This window comes from Carettochelys insculpta, chromosome 21, assembly GCF_033958435.1.
Source record: "Carettochelys insculpta isolate YL-2023 chromosome 21, ASM3395843v1, whole genome shotgun sequence".
Lineage (NCBI taxonomy): Eukaryota > Metazoa > Chordata > Testudines > Carettochelyidae > Carettochelys > Carettochelys insculpta.
The window spans coordinates 1040390-1057688 of NC_134157.1; the positions used below are offsets into that span (position 1 = coordinate 1040390).

Genomic DNA, 17299 nt, shown 5'->3' on the forward strand with positions numbered 1-17299 from the left:
AGCACCTGAGGACCAGGTTCCACACAATTGTCCTGGAGTAACATAAGCTGTAAAGTACAGATGATGCCTCAAGGAGAGTCTGTCGGGCTCATTGGCGATGGAGGCCGTCCAGGGCCACAGTTCGGTTATGACAGCACAGCATACATCAACAGTTCTCACCCTATCAGAGGGGTAGCCATGGTAGTCAGTATCCACATCTGATGAAGCGGGTCTTTGCCCACAAAAGCTCATGCACCAAAAAAATCTGTTTGTCTTTAAAGTGCCACAAGACTTCTCGTTGCTTTGGGTTCTCAAACTGCAAGCTGGGAGCCCAAGTAGGTTGTGATCCCATTTTAATGGGATCACCACAGCTGACTTAGAGTTGGTGACGCCCTGGGATGAACCAAAGCCTGAGCCCCACCACCTGCAGCCAAAACGAGATGGATTTAGCCCTGTGTGTTGCACCCAGGTTACAGGCCCCTTGCCTGTAGCCAAAGCCCTTGGGTTTCAGCCTTGCCTCCCCCGCCCCCTGACAAGTCCCGGGCACTGGGACCTGGGTGGGATCAGGCTGTAGTCCCCTCTCCTGGGGTTGTTTAGTAATTTTTCTTGTCAGAAGGGGGGCGTCATAGTGCAATGCAGGCTGAGTGCCTCAGCCTACGCAACTCTTTGCTCAGGTGGCTGGCTAGGCGTACTGAATTAGACAGTTTCATTTGTTCTGTAGCTTCCTCAACTGTGCCACTGACAATCCAGACATGTAGGTCTATTAACTTGCTATGAGCTTGACTGCTATTTTTATTGACAAGAAAGGGATGCTGCCATGCAACATCTTTTGACCATGTGGACATCACCAGTCCAGTCCATCCTTTTGGTAGGAGAATCTAGTGCTGTTCTCACTGTAGAATTGAGCAAACCAGCGTCTGTACCTTTGGATTGCAGAATCTTCTTTTACCAGCAGTGGTTTAGAAAGATATTGCTTGTTATTCCAGATCATGATATCACGTTCAAACTGTGGTGAGAAGAAGCAGAATCATTTTAACCACCTGCACCTTTAAATGAGGGGCTCAGACCTATGACCAGTACGTCCGTTATACGCCTCCTGCAGCACACTCATGTCGCTAGAGATCCCACTGGTTCTGATGCAAGCTCAACTATTCAGCTTTTGCCACCAGTGGAGTCTGAGCTTTTCTTAGCCACAGAGCCGCCCCTCGGGAGTTCTGGATTCAGGTAAGGGAACAGATTCCCTGAGACTTTCAGCAAGCCAATTCGTTTTTCTGCCTCAGTGCCTCCGCTCTAAAATGGGCTGGGTCCTCCGAGCTCCCTCACATGACAGATGGGCCAAGGCAAGTTCTGTAGGTCAGGGTCTGTGTGGCAGGGCACAGCAGGATGGGGTTCTGAGCGCTGGTGGGGTTTTTAGAGGTTACCACAACTAAACAGGGCCTTTGCCTTCCATCCCACAATCTCTGCCTAAGGGCACCTTGCTTCTGCAGCCAGTTCCTTCAACTGTGCTGCGAACCTGGAGCTGCTGTGACAGGGCTGCAGGCCCTGGCAAAGCTAGAATCACTCAGCCATGGGTCTCATTCTTCCACAAGGAGGCCCTATATAGTAGCAATGGACAACACCGCCTGTCACTCCTCTGGGAAACCATGAAGCAATGCAAGATACAGGCATCAAAACTCCATCACACAGCACCAGGGCTTGTGAAGCATGGGCAGGAGCTGGGGAAACCACCCCTTGCACAGCAAATGTGATCGGAGGCAGTGGAGGGTCTTCTTTTGTCAGGAGTCCCAAGAACAACAAAGCCCAGAAACAGCTAATCATCACCTGGCCAACCACCCATGCAAAGATCCAAGCCTTGCATGGTCACCCAGGCCCACATCTCTGGCTCAGCCATGGCCTCTAGCCTTCCCACCTGCCACATCTGTGGAAACCTAAGCCAGACACACCCAAGACATGCACCAAGAGCCTGCTGTGCTGCCAGCCATCGCCAGTGTGTTTAACAGCCAGACCCTTGGCCTGGTACATGGCTCTGCCCTGTAACGCTGGAGGCACAAAGGATGCCGCGCTGTTGTAATCGCTGCACCACAGAGCACAGCTATGGCGTGGCCTGTCGGCACTGGAAGCAGCCCTTTGGGAGGGAGGCTAATTCCCATCTTGAGAGCCATCTCTGCACAAGCCCTATCAGAAGTGGCTGTGGTGCAAGTGGTGGGAGGGGCTAACTGCTCTGCACATGTCCCGGCATTCTGGATGGGCCCACACCCAGCCGGCCCGGCCCGCCCACGTCCGCCCGCCAGTTTGGGCACACCAGGGGGATCGGATCTCACGCACACAAGTCTCCTCAAGGCAGGAGTCGCCCCGGCCCTTGGTGACTTACCTGAATGCACTCGGCTTTCAGAAGGAGCTTGGGGATCACCGCCGGCATGTGGTGCTGATAATAGATTTTGTGTACGACATGCTGCAGGAGAGGCTCCACAGGAGTCACGCTCTGCAGAATGATTCCACGGCCCAGGAAAGCGTGGTCAAAGGTCAGGAAGACGAGCCCTGGCCCCACCTTTGGACAGAGAAGGAATTCAGCTCAGGCCCTGCTTCAGCAGGAAGGTCAGAGCGCAGTGGGAGCCAATCCTCACCACCTCGGGGCTGGACAGATTTCTGCTTGGTCCCTGGGCCACAACCTGTATTTAGGGGCAGATGCTCTGCTGTGTGGTTCTCTTCATGTTGCTCAGGCACTGCCAGCCTAAATCTCCTGTTTGGGATGCCCCAGTCAGACAGAAGCCTCCAGCAGGTGCAGGGCTGGGCATAGCTAACTCCCAGCTCTTCTCTTGAAGTCAAGGGCATGTCCTGGACCCTTAGGAGCCATAGCAAATGGCTCCAATTAGTATCTGGAGGAAAGCACCAGCAGCTGTCTCTGCTGGTTGGTCTCACCTGCCCCCCCACATCCCCCCAGCTCTGTTCCTACTCACAGGTACATTTTCTACCTAGTAGTCACCAGCCTCAAAGGCCACACTTTACAACCTCAAGACTCACACATGCCCTGCTCAGGAGCCAACCCCACTTGCATGTGGAACAGGGACTTGGATGCAAATTACGGTATGGTGTGGGCTAATTTTTCTTGCTTTGTAACAGAGTCCTGAAGACAAACATAGAGCCCAAACTGGAACCATGCACCCAGCATTTTGTACTTAGAGCTCAGCTACATTTCAGCCTCTGTGCCTGGTCTTCCCAGTTGTCCTTGTGCCAGTCTTCATAAAAGCTCCCGCATTTGGGCTAGATTCAGAAGTGGCAGAGGTTGGGTTGGCCACCTATGTGTTGCTAATCAAGATGCTCTGGGAGAAAACCCGGGCCACACAGTAGCAGACTTAAAAGTAGCTAGCCTACAGCAAAGAAATTTCAAAGAGAAATTTCTGAGCTACAATTCATCTGCAAATTTGACGCCCTCAGCTCAGGCTTAAACAAAGACTGCGAATGGCTGGCTAAATACAGAAGCAGCTTCCCCTCCCTTGGTGTTCACACCTCCAGATCAACGTCTGGTAGTAAGCTTCACCCTTGCTGACTGAGCTGACCTTGTTATCCCCACCCTTGCTCTGGCTTATTTATACCAGGCCCTGCAGATTTCCAAGACCAGCATCTGATGAAGTGCGTCTGTGCTCACAAAAGCTCATGCTCAAAACTTTTCTGTTAGTCTATAAGGTGTCACAGGACCCTTCATTGCTGTTACAGATCCAGACTAACACGGCTACCCCTCCGATACTTGGGAGAAAACCTCTGTTTTATGCTTGTGCAGAGCTGTATCTCAGGGCCAGAGAAGATCTCTGTGTAAGCACTATATGGCTGTCTCTCTCTCTCTCTCTCACACCAATGGACACGGGCCCACTAAAACATATTCCCGCCCTTGCCTTGTCTTGCTAAGCAATGGAGGTGCTTCTGCACACAGGAGTAGGTGCTGTGTACAGCCACATGGCGTAACACTTGCTAACAGCGGCAAAAGAGCTTGCTGCTCAGGCTAGTCCGGGCCATCAAAGAGGCCCTGCTGTAAGGCTTTTGCTGCCCTTTCTGTGATGGAGACGAGGCCATGGCTTCGTTTTCATGCACTTTGAGCATCCTGCTGCTGCCTGGCAGCAAGAGTCCCTGCAACAAATGCTCATGACAGGCAGCTGAGCCTGAGGCAAGCATTTCAGGCTGCAGCTGGCATGTCTGAGGTGCCATTACCTGCACTAAGGAGGATCTGCACCCAGACCCTGTCAGCAATGGAGAGGGGTGACAGCCAGGAGGAAATGTAGGCGTCAGAGAATGGTAATTAGTGATGCCTGTGCAGTGTATCTGTCATAGAGGGCAAATATTCCTACATCGTGAGTCACGCCCCCAAGAGCCGGGAGATTGCTTGTTAAGCAAAAACATTACATTGAATTGGTTGGTTGGCCTTGATTTTTGACCTCTCCTGTCCCCACTGCAGGGCATGCGCCAACAGCCAGTGTCAGCAGCTCCTCCAGCTGTACTAAGAAAAGTGATTTTGGCCCAGTGGTGCACGTAGATTTTAACTCTGCCCTCCCTTCATTACCCTCCATGTGACTCTTTCCTGCCCCCATCCCAGCCAGGGCCTCCACACTGTTCCCATCGCTTTCCTGTCCTCCCTCTTTGCCAGACACCAATTGCAGTAGATACCAATTGCTGAGCCACAGGGCTTCTCTGGGAACTGCAGCAGGGAAAGGAGCAGAATGTAGGGCCACCAGACAGCCCTCACTGGCAGCTCCTCTGCTGCAGCTGTACAGCCCCAGGCCTGCCCATGGACCCCGACAAGAGAGGCAGCTGTGCTGACCGGTGGGGGGAGGGCTGAGGGCAGAACAGCTACACGGGAGAAGCTGCCAGTGTGGGCTGGCTGGTAACCCCACATTCAGCTCCTTTCCCTGGTGCAGTTCTCCAGAGAGCCCTGTGGTGTTCAACAGAGACCAAATGTGGTTTTCCAGTACAATGTAGCAGCACTAAGTGCCTGTAAAGGTGCAGGGTACCTGACCGCACCAGCTAATGGCACCACTGTTTGGGCCCAGTACTTGTAGACTCTCGGACAGCTAGTGTTGTGAGGGGCTCCCAGCTTCCTCCCCTTCCAAACTAATTAATTCTCCTCCAAATCACACCTCTGTTTTCTGCCTCTCCTCCCTCCGGCCCTCCAGGCTGCGCCCCTATAGCTTCTTCCTTAATCGTTCACATGACTCTTCTCCGTACTCTCTCCTCCTTGAACTGGGGGCACCAGAACTGGGCACAGGATTCCAACAGGGGTCACACCCGTGCCACATACAGAAGTAAAGTAACTGGAGATTTCCATGCTTGTCTGTCCGAGGGGCAGATTAGCCTTTTTGGCCACAGCACTGCCCTGCGCACTATCCATCACCATTCCCCAGATCTTCTCTAGGCCATGGTTTACCAGGGTAGAGCTTCCCAGCCTGTCACAATGGCCTGCATTTCCCTAGATGTGGGACTTCACATTCAGCCATGTTAAAGTGCATATTTTTTTTCTTGTGCCAGCTTAACAAGCCATCCAGATGGCTCTGTACTAGAAATCATCCCTCTTCATAATTCACCACTCCATTTTTTGTGTCTTCTACAAATTTTATCAGCAATGGTAGGGTTTCTTTCAGGTGATTGATAAAAATGTTCAGTAGATTAGGGCTGAGAACCAGCTCCTGTGGGGTCCCACTAGAAACACACCCATTCAGTGAGGAGTCCCCATTTCTAATGACACCTGAGACCTAGTTTTTCAAGTAATTGGTGCCATGCTGATTTTGTATCATTGCAATTTTTTAATTGAAGCATCAGGCAGTACCAAGTCAATTAGCAGAGCTAGAATCAACATTTCAGAATCGACTTTCTGCCACTGTGTAGATTGGTGCTTTTTGGGCTTGCACCAATGTCCTTACTCCACCCGATATTATGGACTACCAAGGTTGACAGCCAAGCCCAGAGAGATCGATTTTGCTGTATCTTCACACACATGGCAAAATCAAACTCCGGAAGATCAATTGCAGCGCGGTGATCTTCCTGTAAGCATAGACATACTCACACAAGCTGGACAGATCTACTTTCCTTCAACTGATGTTGACTGGTATTTATTCCCATCCTTCAATGCTTTATTAACCAAGGCCCAGATCAGCCATTCCATTATTTTGCCCAGGATCAATGTCATGCTGACCAGCTTAGAATTACTCGGGTCCTCCCAATTCTTTCACTTTTCTTCGGTCCTGTCGAACTTCCTCGCTGCTCCATGCAAACCATCAATTGCATCCGTAGGTTTAGACAAACCCAGTCACTCTAGGGCTACGTCTACACGTGAAGCCAACATCAAAATAACTTATTTCGATGTAACGTCTACACGTCCTCCAGGGCTGGCAACATCGATGTTCAACTTCGACGTTGCGCGGCACCACATTGAAATAGGCGCAGCGAGGGAACGTCTACACGCCAAAGTAGCACACATCAAAATAAGGGTGCCAGGAACAGTTGCAGACAGGGTCACAGGGCGGACTCAACAGCAAGCCGCTCCCTTAAAGGGCCCCTCCCAGACACACTTGCACTAAACAACACAAGATACACAGAGCCAACAACTGGTTGCAGACCCTGTGCCTGCAGCATGGATCCCCAGCTGCCGCAGCAGCAGCCAGAAGCCCTGGGCTAAGGGCTGCTGCCCACGGTGACCATAGAGCCCCGCAGGGGCTGGAGAGAGAGCGTCTCTCAACCCCTCAGCTGATGGCCGCCATGGCGGACCCCGCTATTTCGAAGTTGCGGGACGCGCAACAACTACACGGTCCCTACTTCGACGTTGAACGTCGAAGTAGGGCGCTATTCCTATCCCCTCATGGGGTTAGCGACTTCGACGTCTCGCTGCCTAACGTCGAAGTTAACTTCGAAATAGCGCCCGGCGCGTGTAGCCATGACGGGCGCTATTTCGAAGTTAGTGCCGCTACTTCGAAGTAGCGTGCACGTGTAGACACGGCTTAGGACTGTTTCTCTTCCTCGTGTTGCTAATGCTTTGCATCCTCAGTAGAGAGCTCTCTACACACATCAGCACATAAGTCTTGTTCTACCCAGCGACACATATGAAAATGCATAAAGTTTGGTTGAGTCCAGCTTACTGTGCCACAGGGAAAGCAAGTTACTTAGTTAAAACCTAAGCACATTTGTGAGAGAGTCCAGCGCATGCCTGATTGTTCCCTCTAGTCACTAGTATCAGAAGGGGAGCCGTGTTAGTCTATCTGCAAAAAAAACGAGAAGTCCTGTGGCACCATATAGATTAACAGATTTATTGGAGCATATTGGAGCATAAGCTTTCATGGACAAAGACCCACTCTGTCAGACGCATGTGTGTAGCTGATGAAATGGGTCTTTCCCACAGAAGCGTACGCTCCAATAAATCTGTTACGCTGTGGCCACACTAGCCCCCTCCTTTTGGAAGGGGCATGGTGATGAGGGATTTTGGCAGATGCTAATGAGGTGTGCCATGAATATGCAGCACCTCATTAGCATAATGGCAGCCACATGCGATTCGAAAGTGCTGCTTTCAAAACGCACACCGCTCATGTTGCCGGGAGCCTTTTGAAAGGACCCCGATTTCAAAAGCCCCTTCTTCCCAAAACCAAATGGGAAGAAGGGGCTTTTGAAACCAGGGGCTCCTTTTGAAAGGTTGTCGGCTACACGGGCAGCATGCGTTTCAAAAATGGCACTTTCGAATCATGGGTGGCTGCCATTATGCTAATGAGGTACTGAATATTCATAGCAGTGCCTCATTAGCATCTGCCAAAATCCCTCATTACTATGTCCCTTCTGAAAGGAGGGGGCTACTGTGGCCACAGCCTTAGCCTCTAAGGTGCCACAGGACCTCTTGTTGTTTTAATCACTAGAACTTCCTTTGTTCCTGCACTTAGGCATATTGTTTTATGAATTGTATCACATACCTGTCTGACTCTAACAGAGAAATCCAGCAAGGAGAAGTGCTTGCCAAACGCCATTACACTGTGTTTAAGCATCATCTGGGAACAGTGGTGGTTGGGTTCTGGCTCGGCCTGCCATTCAACCTAAAAGAGATTGAGAAGAGGAGATACAGTCTAGAGATACAGTCTAGGAGATACAGTCTAGAGAAAAAATACAAACTAAGACATATGGGACAGAACCACTGGAGTCTGAGCACATTGCAGAATTTCTGAAGTTAAGGTAGAAAGTGAAGAGATTGGTCGTATGTCTAACGAGGCTTCATACAAAGAAGGAGAGTAGAGGCAAAAGTGAGTATGAGACAGGAGAAGAACACTCAACCTGACCATTAGGGTGTGTGATAGAAGAAAAAGGCAGGTGTTACAGAAAATGCTGAAACAAAGGAAAGCTTGAAATGGACTTGCAAGTCAATGAGTTGACTCAAATCTAATAAAGGTGTTACACAGGTATTCTTACCTTCCAGCAGTGCTTCAAAAAATCCCACAGCTTGGAACGTGTGTATCTCAGGTCAGTTCCACTCACAATAAATGGTTCATGGAGAAAAGTTAAATGGGCAAAGTCTGCAGCATTTTCAGGGATTTCCTGCATGTGGGGAACATTAACTGTTACCATCAAACCAAGTTAATTTGTTCCTGTACACAGACCATGGATCTTTACAGTGTACTGCAGCAACATCCAAAGACTTCGGAGAGGTTGAGTCCCATTACACCAGGCACTGTACAGACAGAACAATGACGGTCCCTGCCCCACAGGCTGTAATAGCTAAAAGATAAGATATAATAAATGGATGAGACAAACATGAGTACATAACAGGGTGTCTTTACACTGAGTAGCATTTAGCTGTTTGCGAGCAGTACTCACAAGTCCACATGGATCACATGACAATGAAATTAAGAGTGTGTGTGTGTGTGTGTGGGCGCGCGCTAGTAATTTATGGTAAAGCAAAGCGTCAGGAACCCAACAAAAGCAGAGCTAAGGTTAAGCTGAAAGAAACCCAGATATGTGAGGGTCTGGAAATGCAGTGAGGGCCCCCACTCTGCCCTGGCATGGCACCACACAGTAATCATGCAGTGCAGCATGTGTACTTCCAGAGTAGATTTAACAATCAGTTTGAAGCCACCCAGCCCCACTGAGTTTTTCTTTAGCAAAAACTTGCAACAAGCCAGTATTTGCCAGCTGCTTTAAGGCACTCTGGAGCAGCAAGCAGCAGCCTGAACATATGAGCCAAGTAAGCCTAACAGTGAACTGGTTTGCACTGGCAGAGCAGGGTTAGGCCAACAGGGTTAAATCCAGCATTCTCCTTAAGTCTCCATCCTGCTTGCTCCTGTACGTTCCCATGCACCCCTGCCCCAGAGTTCATAGTAAGCCTCACGTTTTCATGCACACACACCCTCGTTTCCTCCTCTCTTTTGAGTGGACACCAGGCAGCTTTTGGAAAGAAATGTTCTGGATTAACAGTCATTGTGGTCATTCATGTTCATACATAAAAGTTTCAGCACATGCTGCTATGTAAAAAGTCTTCAGAGCAACTCAAAGAATTCCCCTTATATGAAAATGGCTACAACTGCTCGTTCTCAGTAAGGCAGAGGCCTCACAACTCTTGGTTCAGAGCTCCTCTTTCAAGTAGCCACCACCTCCCATGGTGTCCAACAAGTACTCTGCTGAACCCCATTTTTGGTAGGAGCAGCCTGCATCCTTATCTCTATGGAGAGCAGTGGGAAGTGACAGCCCCTCAGAAAGACGGCTTTATGTGGAGTTCTACACAGGTGAACATTTGTCAGCTCCCACTGAACAAAATAATTTGTTATAAAGACTAGGAGCAAAACAGTTACTGTTAATTATCAACAGCTCTTCAAATGTATTATATGTAGAAAAGTGCAGTGAGTTTTAACTAAGTTTGAAGCATCTGTGCTACTGAGTATCAAGGACCATTCAGAAGGAAAACCTCTTGCAAGTGCTATTTAACAGAAGAAAAATGGTCAAGTCTTGCTCTAGGCTGAGCTTTTCAGAAGAGCCTTAAGGAGTTGGGCACTCATTGCCTTTGGATTCAGTTGACTGCCTAGTTCCCTTGAGCTTCTTTCAACAACTCCAGCCACATCCACGTGCCTGCACTGTCTGTTATAACTTACTGGCTTGGTCACACTAAACTACAGCGCTGCTGCCAGAGTGCAGAGATGGAGTCCTCATCTGCTTCCAGCTTCCAGAGCACGTAAACCTGCAGCACTTCCCAGAGGCTGATTCCACACAGTAGAGGTCCTCTACCTGAATGTGGGCACTGACAAAATGCTCTGTGTGTCCACGATACACCCACTCCTTTGAGGCGATCTCCTCCTGTTTTGGGACACTCCATATTGGATCAACACCATCACAGTGGTACCAGATGAGTATCATTCCATTCATTTCACATGAGGGCCATCTTTTAACCTTTGCGAAGTCTGGCACTGTGGAGGGGAGAAAGCAGTTAGCGCTCAGCAGGCGTTGCCACATCTAACATTACAGCATAACCTCACTCAGTCCCGAGCTGCAGCCAGGAGAAAGCTGCTGCCCAGCACCTCCTGTTCTGGCTGTCTAGGAGCTGAAAGCTCTTACTGAACAAGGCAGATGGCTCTGTGGCTCAGGTTCTCCCATGGCAGCCTGAAGGTACAGCCACCTTGCAGCTGGGATTGAGCCCAGGAAAAGTGACTTGCAGCAGGGATGCTGTGGCATGGGCTCGCTTGGGCTGAGGTGATCAGGCAGGTTTGGGCATGGGTAGCTAGGCCATGCTGTTTCTCTTGCCTCAATGTCCACACAGCTATTTTAACATGCTAGCTCAAGCCCCACTAACTGCATAGATGGGTGCAGAGGCTTGCTCCCTTCTGCAGAGCAGACATACCCTGGAGGCCCAAACGAGACAGGGTGGCATAAATGGATGGGCTTTTAGAAATGCGTAATTGGATTTTGGAAAATGTACATTAAATGTATTTCTCTTTTTAACATAAAACTAACATCAATCTGAAGTTATGACAACCCACATTAACACCTCAATTTGCTAAATAAAATAATACAATGTCAATGGTCCCCCTCAATTTAGGAGTTAAATACTATTCTTTTACAATCCGATACAGAATCAGAGGAGGGAGAGGCCACAGTGGCACATTTGGAGCTCATGTTCAGATGATTATTTCAGCATCCCTCCAATTATTTTTCAGGGTCAAGGCGTCCTCAGTTCTTTGTTTCTGAAAATGCACATTTAGCTGTATTACAACACATATTGGTTGCGTTCACTCAGTTTCCCAAATGATCCAGAGAGCTCTGCATACGGCACCTGGCTGCTTCAGGACATCCCATTTTTGTTTGATCTGCAAAACTGATCGGGGATGATTTCATATTTTTTGCATGTTACTGAGAGATCCCACATCCCAGGTGACTACTTTAACCACTAGGCTATAGGAAGAAAAGGGAAGAACTGCTCCCCTATCTTATATAGCATTGGGAATCATTATGAAAGGGATAGACAGAAAAGGCATTGTCTCTGTATAACTCCATGGTATGCCCCACATCCTGACTACTGTGTGCAGATGTAGTCACCCCACCTCAAAAAATGATTAGGGCTATGGAACAGCTTCTATATGAGAAGAGCTTGGCCACTGTAGGAAGAGAGGCTACTGAGTTAGATGGATCTTTGATTTGACCCAGATTGGCCAATGTTATGGTATCAACCACACCTGTTTGACGCTGAGTCCCCATTTACAGTTACATATTAAGACTTGTCCATGTTGATGTTTCCAGCGTGTTCTGTGTCAGAACAAACAGGGCATTGCCACTACCACGGAGGCTCGGTTGCTGGGTTGTAGGGAGAGGAGGAGAAAGAGGCCAATCACCTTTTTCAGCATATGGGATTGTAGTGCATTTTCCATCTTCTCCCCGAAACTGCCACCCGTGAAATGGGCACTCAATGCAGTTACCCACCACACGGCCACCAACAGCAAGGTTAGCACCCAGGTGTGGGCAATAGGCGTCAACTACAAACACTTGTCCATCCAGAGCACGGAATACAGCAACCCGTTCCCCTGCACAGCGAGGTACAAAAACACAGTGTTAGCCTGGTAACAGTGGTCTCATTCGAAGGGCTTGAGCAATATGCTTGTTGCTGTAACCCTTATAATATTTTCAGAAGTGTAAAGTGCTGTTTGCGCGACTTCATGCAAGAGGTGGAACATACCAGGGCCCCCAGCTTGTGCTACAAACAAGAGTCCCATCTGAGCAGCTGCCATTTCAAACCTCTTGGGTTCCCTCCGAGAAGGAGAGCAGAGGTGCTATGAAGCAGTCAACCAAGCTGAGCATAGTTAAAACAAAAAGCAGTCAAGTAGCACTTTAAAGACTAGCAAAATAGTTTGTTAGGTGATGAGCTTTCGTGGGACAGACCCACTTCTTCAGCCCATAGCCAGACCAGAACAGACTCAATATTTAAGGCACAGAGAACCAAAAACAGTAAGCAAGGAGGACAAATCAGAAAAAGATAATCAAGGTGAGCAAGTCAGAGAGTGGACGGGTTGGTGGGAAGATCAAGAATTAGATTGAGTCAAGTATGCAGACAAGCCCCATAGTGACTCAGAAAGTTCCCATCATGATTTAAATCACGTGTTAATATTCCAAATTTGAATATAAATGTGAATTCGTCCGTTTCCCTTTCTACAAAGGAGCGATAATTTCTTTTCAGTAACACACACACCTTGAGGCCATTGACAGAATGGCCCATTCCATTAAAATGTTGACTAACTGGTTTGTAAAAGACTATCCAATCAGCCCATTATGGTCTAAAATGGTTGGCCTTTTTGGAGAATTATCTTACTGTTTCACATCTATCAACATCAGACGTGACACCATGAAGTATCCCAGATGATAACACAGATTCCGTGCTTGGTCCTCTTGACCTATATAGGGTCACACCTGCCCATTGCTATCCAGAGGATCATAAGAACATAAGAACATAAGAATGGCCATACTGGGTCAGACCAAAGGTCCATCCAGCCCAGCATCCCATCTGCCGACGGTGGCCAATGCCAGGTGCCCCAGAGAAGGAGAACAGAAGACAATGATCAAGTGATTTATCTCCTGCCATCCATCTCCTGCCCTTGTTCTGATGGCTAGGGCACCATACTTTATCCCTGGCTAATAGCCATTTATGGACCTAACCTGCAAAAATTTATCAAGCTCTTTTTTAAACCCTAATAGAGTCCTGGCCTTCACAGCCTCCTCGGGCAAGGAGTTCCACAGGTTGACTGTGCGCTGTGTGAAGAAAAATTTCCTTTTATTAGTTTTGAACCTACTACCCATCAATTTCATTTGGTGTCCCCTAGTTCTTGTATTATGGGAAAAGGTAAATAATTTTTCTATATTCACTTTCTCCACACCATTCATGATTTTATATACCTCTATCATATCGCCCCTCAATCGCCTCTTTTCCAAACTGAAAAGTCCCAGTCTCTCTAGCCTCTCCCCATATGGGACCTGTTCCAACCCCTAATCATCTTAGTCGCCCTTTTCTGAACCTTTTCTAATGCCAATATATCTTTTTTGAGGTGAGGAGACCACATCTGCATGCAGTACTCAAGATGTGGGCATACCATAGTTTTATATAGGGGAAGTATGATATCTTTTGTCTTATTATCGATCCCTTTTTTAATAATTCCTAACATCCTATTTGCCTTACTAACTGCCGCTGCACACTGCGTGGATGTCTTCAGAGAACTATCCACTATAACTCCAAGATCCCTTTCCTGATCTGTCGTAGCTAAATTTGACCCCATCATGTAGTACGTGTAATTTGGGTTATTTTTTCCAACATGCATTACCTTACACTTACCCACATTAAATTTCATTTGCCATTTTGCTGCCCAATCACTCAGTTTGCTGAGATCTTTTTGTAGTTCTTCACAATCCCTTTTGCTTTTGACTGTCCTGAACAACTTGGTGTCATCTGCAAACTTTGCCACCTCACTGCTTACCTCATTTTCTAGATCATTGATGAACAAGTTAAACAGGATCGGTCCCAGGACTGACCCCTGGGGAACACCACTAGTTACCCTCCTCCATTGTGAAAATTTACCATTTATTCCCACCCTTTGTTTTCTGTCTTTTAACCAATTCCCGATCCATGAAAGGATCTTTCCTCCTATCCCATGACCACCTAATTTACATAAAAGCCTTTGGTGTGGGACCGTGTCAAAGGCTTTCTGGAAATCTAGGTATATTATGTCCACTGGGTGCCCCTTGTCCGCATGTTTATTAACCCCTTCAAAGAATTCTAATAGATTAGTTAGACACGACTTCCCTCTGCAGAAACCATGCTGACTTTTGCCCAACAATTCGTGCTCTTCTACGTGCCTTGCAATTTTATTCTTTACTAGTGTTTCTACTAATTTGCCTGGTACTGATGTTAAACTTATCGGTCTATAATTGCCAGGGTCTCCTCTAGAGCCTTTTTTAAATATTGGCGTTATATTGGCCGTCTTCCAGTCATTTGGTACCAAAGTGGATTTAAAGGATAGGTTACAAACCACTGTTAATAACTCCGCAATTTCACATTTCAGTTCTTTCAGAACCCTTGGGTGAATACCGTCTGGTCCTGGAGACTTGTTACTATTCAGCTTATCAATTAACTCCAAAACCTCCTTTAATGTCACTTCAATCTGAGTGAGTTCCTCAGATTTGTCACCTAAAAAGGCTGGCTCAGATTTAGGAACCTCTGTAACATCCTCAGCCGTGAAGACTGAAGCAAAGAAATCATTTAATCGCTCCGCAATGGCACTGTCTTCCTTGATCGCTCCTTTTATATATTTATTGTCCAAGGGCCCCACTGCTTTTTTAGCGGGCTTCCTGCTTCTAATGTATTTAAAAAACATTTTACTATCATTTTTTGAATTTTTGGCTAGCTGTTCCTCAAAATCTTTTTTGGCTTTTCTTACTACATTATGACACTTAATTTGGGAGTGTTTATGTTCCTTTCTATTTTCCTCACTAGGATTTGACTTCCACTTTTTAAAAGCTGCCCTTTTCTCTCTCACTGCCTTTTTAACATGGCTGTTTAGCCATGGTGGTTCTTTGTTAGGTCTCTTACTGTGTTTTTTTATTTGGGGTATACATTTAAGTTGGGCCTCTAGTATGGTGTCTTTAAACAGTTTCCATGCAGCTTCCAGGGATTTTAGTTTAATTACTCTACCTTTTAGTTTCTGTTTAACTAGCTTCCTCATTTTAGTGTAATTCCCCTTTTTGAAATTAAATGCCAGAGTGTTTGACCGCTGCGGTGTTCTTCCCAACACAGGAATATTAAAAGTTATTATATTGTGGTCACTATTTCCAAGTGGTCCAGTAACAGTTACCTCTTGGACCAGATCCTGCGTTCCAGTCAAGACTAGATCGAGAATTGACTCTCCCCTTGTGGGTTCCTGTACTAGCTGCTCCAAGAAGCAGTCATTTAAGGCATCAAGAAATTTAATCTCTGAATCCCGTCCTGAGGTGACATGCACCCAATCAATATGGGGATAATGGAAATCTCCTATTATTACTGTGTTTTTTATTTTGATAGCCTCTCTAATCTCCCTTGACATTTCAGCATCACTATCACTGTCCTGGTTAGGTGGTCGGTAATATATTCCTAATGCCATATTCATATTAGAGGAATGAATTGTTATCCATAATGATTCTATGGAACATTTTGATTCCTTTAGGATTTTTACTTCATTTGATTCTATATTATCCTTCACATATAGTACCACTCCGCCACCCGCACGACCTGTTCTGTCTTTCCGATATAATTTATATCCCGGTATGATATTGTCCCACTGATTGTCCTCATTCCACCATGTTTCTGAGATGCCTATTATGTCAACTTCCTCCTTTGATATGAGGTACTCCAGTTCACCCATCTTATTAGACAGACTCCTAGCATTAGTGTAAAAGCACGTTAAAAAACTACCACTATTTATATGTCCGCCTTTCACAGACGCGTTGGATTTTTTTATATGCGATTGTTTCACATCTGATCTTGCCCATATATTATTTCCCACGTTCCCTATCTGACTAACTTCTAGGGAATCCCTATCTATGGAGCCTTGTGTAAGAGAAGTCTCCATCCGATCCAGGTGCTCCCCCGCACCAATCGGCTTTCCCCCACCTCTTAGTTTAAAAACTGCTCTACGACCTTTTTAATGTTTAATGCCAGCAGTCTGGATCCACCTTGATTTAGGTGGAGCCCATCATTCCTGTATAGGCTCCCCCTACCCCAAAAGTGTCCCCAGTTCCTAATAAATCTAAACCCCTCTTCCCTACACCATCGTCTCATCCACGCATTGAGACTCTGAAGTTCTGCCTGTCTATCTGGCCCTGCGCGTGGAACTGGAAGCATTTCAGAGAATGCCACCATAGATGTTCTGGATTTCAGTCTCTTTCCTAGTAACCTAAATTTGGCCTCCAGAACATCTCTTCTACCCTTCCCTATGTCATTGGTACCGACATGTACCATGACCACCGGCTCCTCCCCAGCACTGCCCATAAGTCTGTCTAGATGCCTCGAGAGATCCGCAACCTTCGCACCAGGCAGGCAAGTCACCATACGGTTCTCCCGGTCATCACAAATCCAACTATCTATATTTCTAATGATCGAATCCCCCACTACTAAAACCTGCTTCTTCCTAACAGCTGGCGCTCCCTCCCCCGGAGAAGTATCCTCGGCACGAGAGGATACAACAGCACCCTCTGGAAGGGGGGTCCCAACTATGGGATGGTTTCCCTCTGCTCCCATTGACTGCTCTCCTTCCCTGAGCCTTTCATCCTCCGTAACAGCATCAGGACTGTCAGATTGGAGGTGGGACAGCCCTACTATGTCCCGGAAAGTCTCATCAACAAACACCTCTGCCTTCCTTAGCTCCTCCAGTTCAGCCACCCTGGCCTCCAAAGCCCGCACTCGGTCTCTGAGGGCCAGGAGCTCCTTGCATCGAGCGCACACATACGCCACCCACCCACAGGGTAGGTAGTCATACATACTGCACTCGACACAATAAACAGGATAGCCCCCACTCTGCTGCTGGGCTTCTGCCTCCATTTCCTACTCTAATTATATATGAGGGTTAATTAAATGTTTCAGATAGAGGTTGTTATAAAGGATTTAAGTTTAAGGGCAATAGAAGTCACTGGCTCCCTCCAAGCTCCCCTCTCAAAACTCCCTCCTGTTAGCACGCACCCTGTTCGCGAGCACCCGGTCACAAAGCTCCCTGGTCGCTTACTAGCGGGGTTTAAGTGCTCGGCCTCCCTGATAGCTCCTCCCTCTGCCTACAGCTCAGCCAATCAGCACACGGTGTTTCAGTTCAAA

The 17299-nt window shown here is 47.5% G+C and overlaps 1 protein-coding gene across 1 annotated transcript in view; it reads right to left on the bottom strand.

The window, feature by feature from the left end:
• Positions 1–636: 636 nt before the first annotated feature.
• The window catches only part of LOC142024111 (cholesterol 7-desaturase nvd-like), a 36379-nt gene continuing 19716 nt past the window's right edge, over positions 637–17299 (bottom strand). Inside the window, exons 2-7 of the mRNA XM_075015846.1 lie at positions 11811–11999; positions 10213–10391; positions 8407–8532; positions 7917–8036; positions 2351–2527; positions 637–985 (exon numbers count right to left, since the gene is read on the bottom strand). Coding sequence (XP_074871947.1) covers positions 824–985; positions 2351–2527; positions 7917–8036; positions 8407–8532; positions 10213–10391; positions 11811–11999 — 953 coding nt within the window. The 3' untranslated portion in view covers positions 637–823. The remainder of the gene's footprint in view (positions 986–2350; positions 2528–7916; positions 8037–8406; positions 8533–10212; positions 10392–11810; positions 12000–17299) is intronic.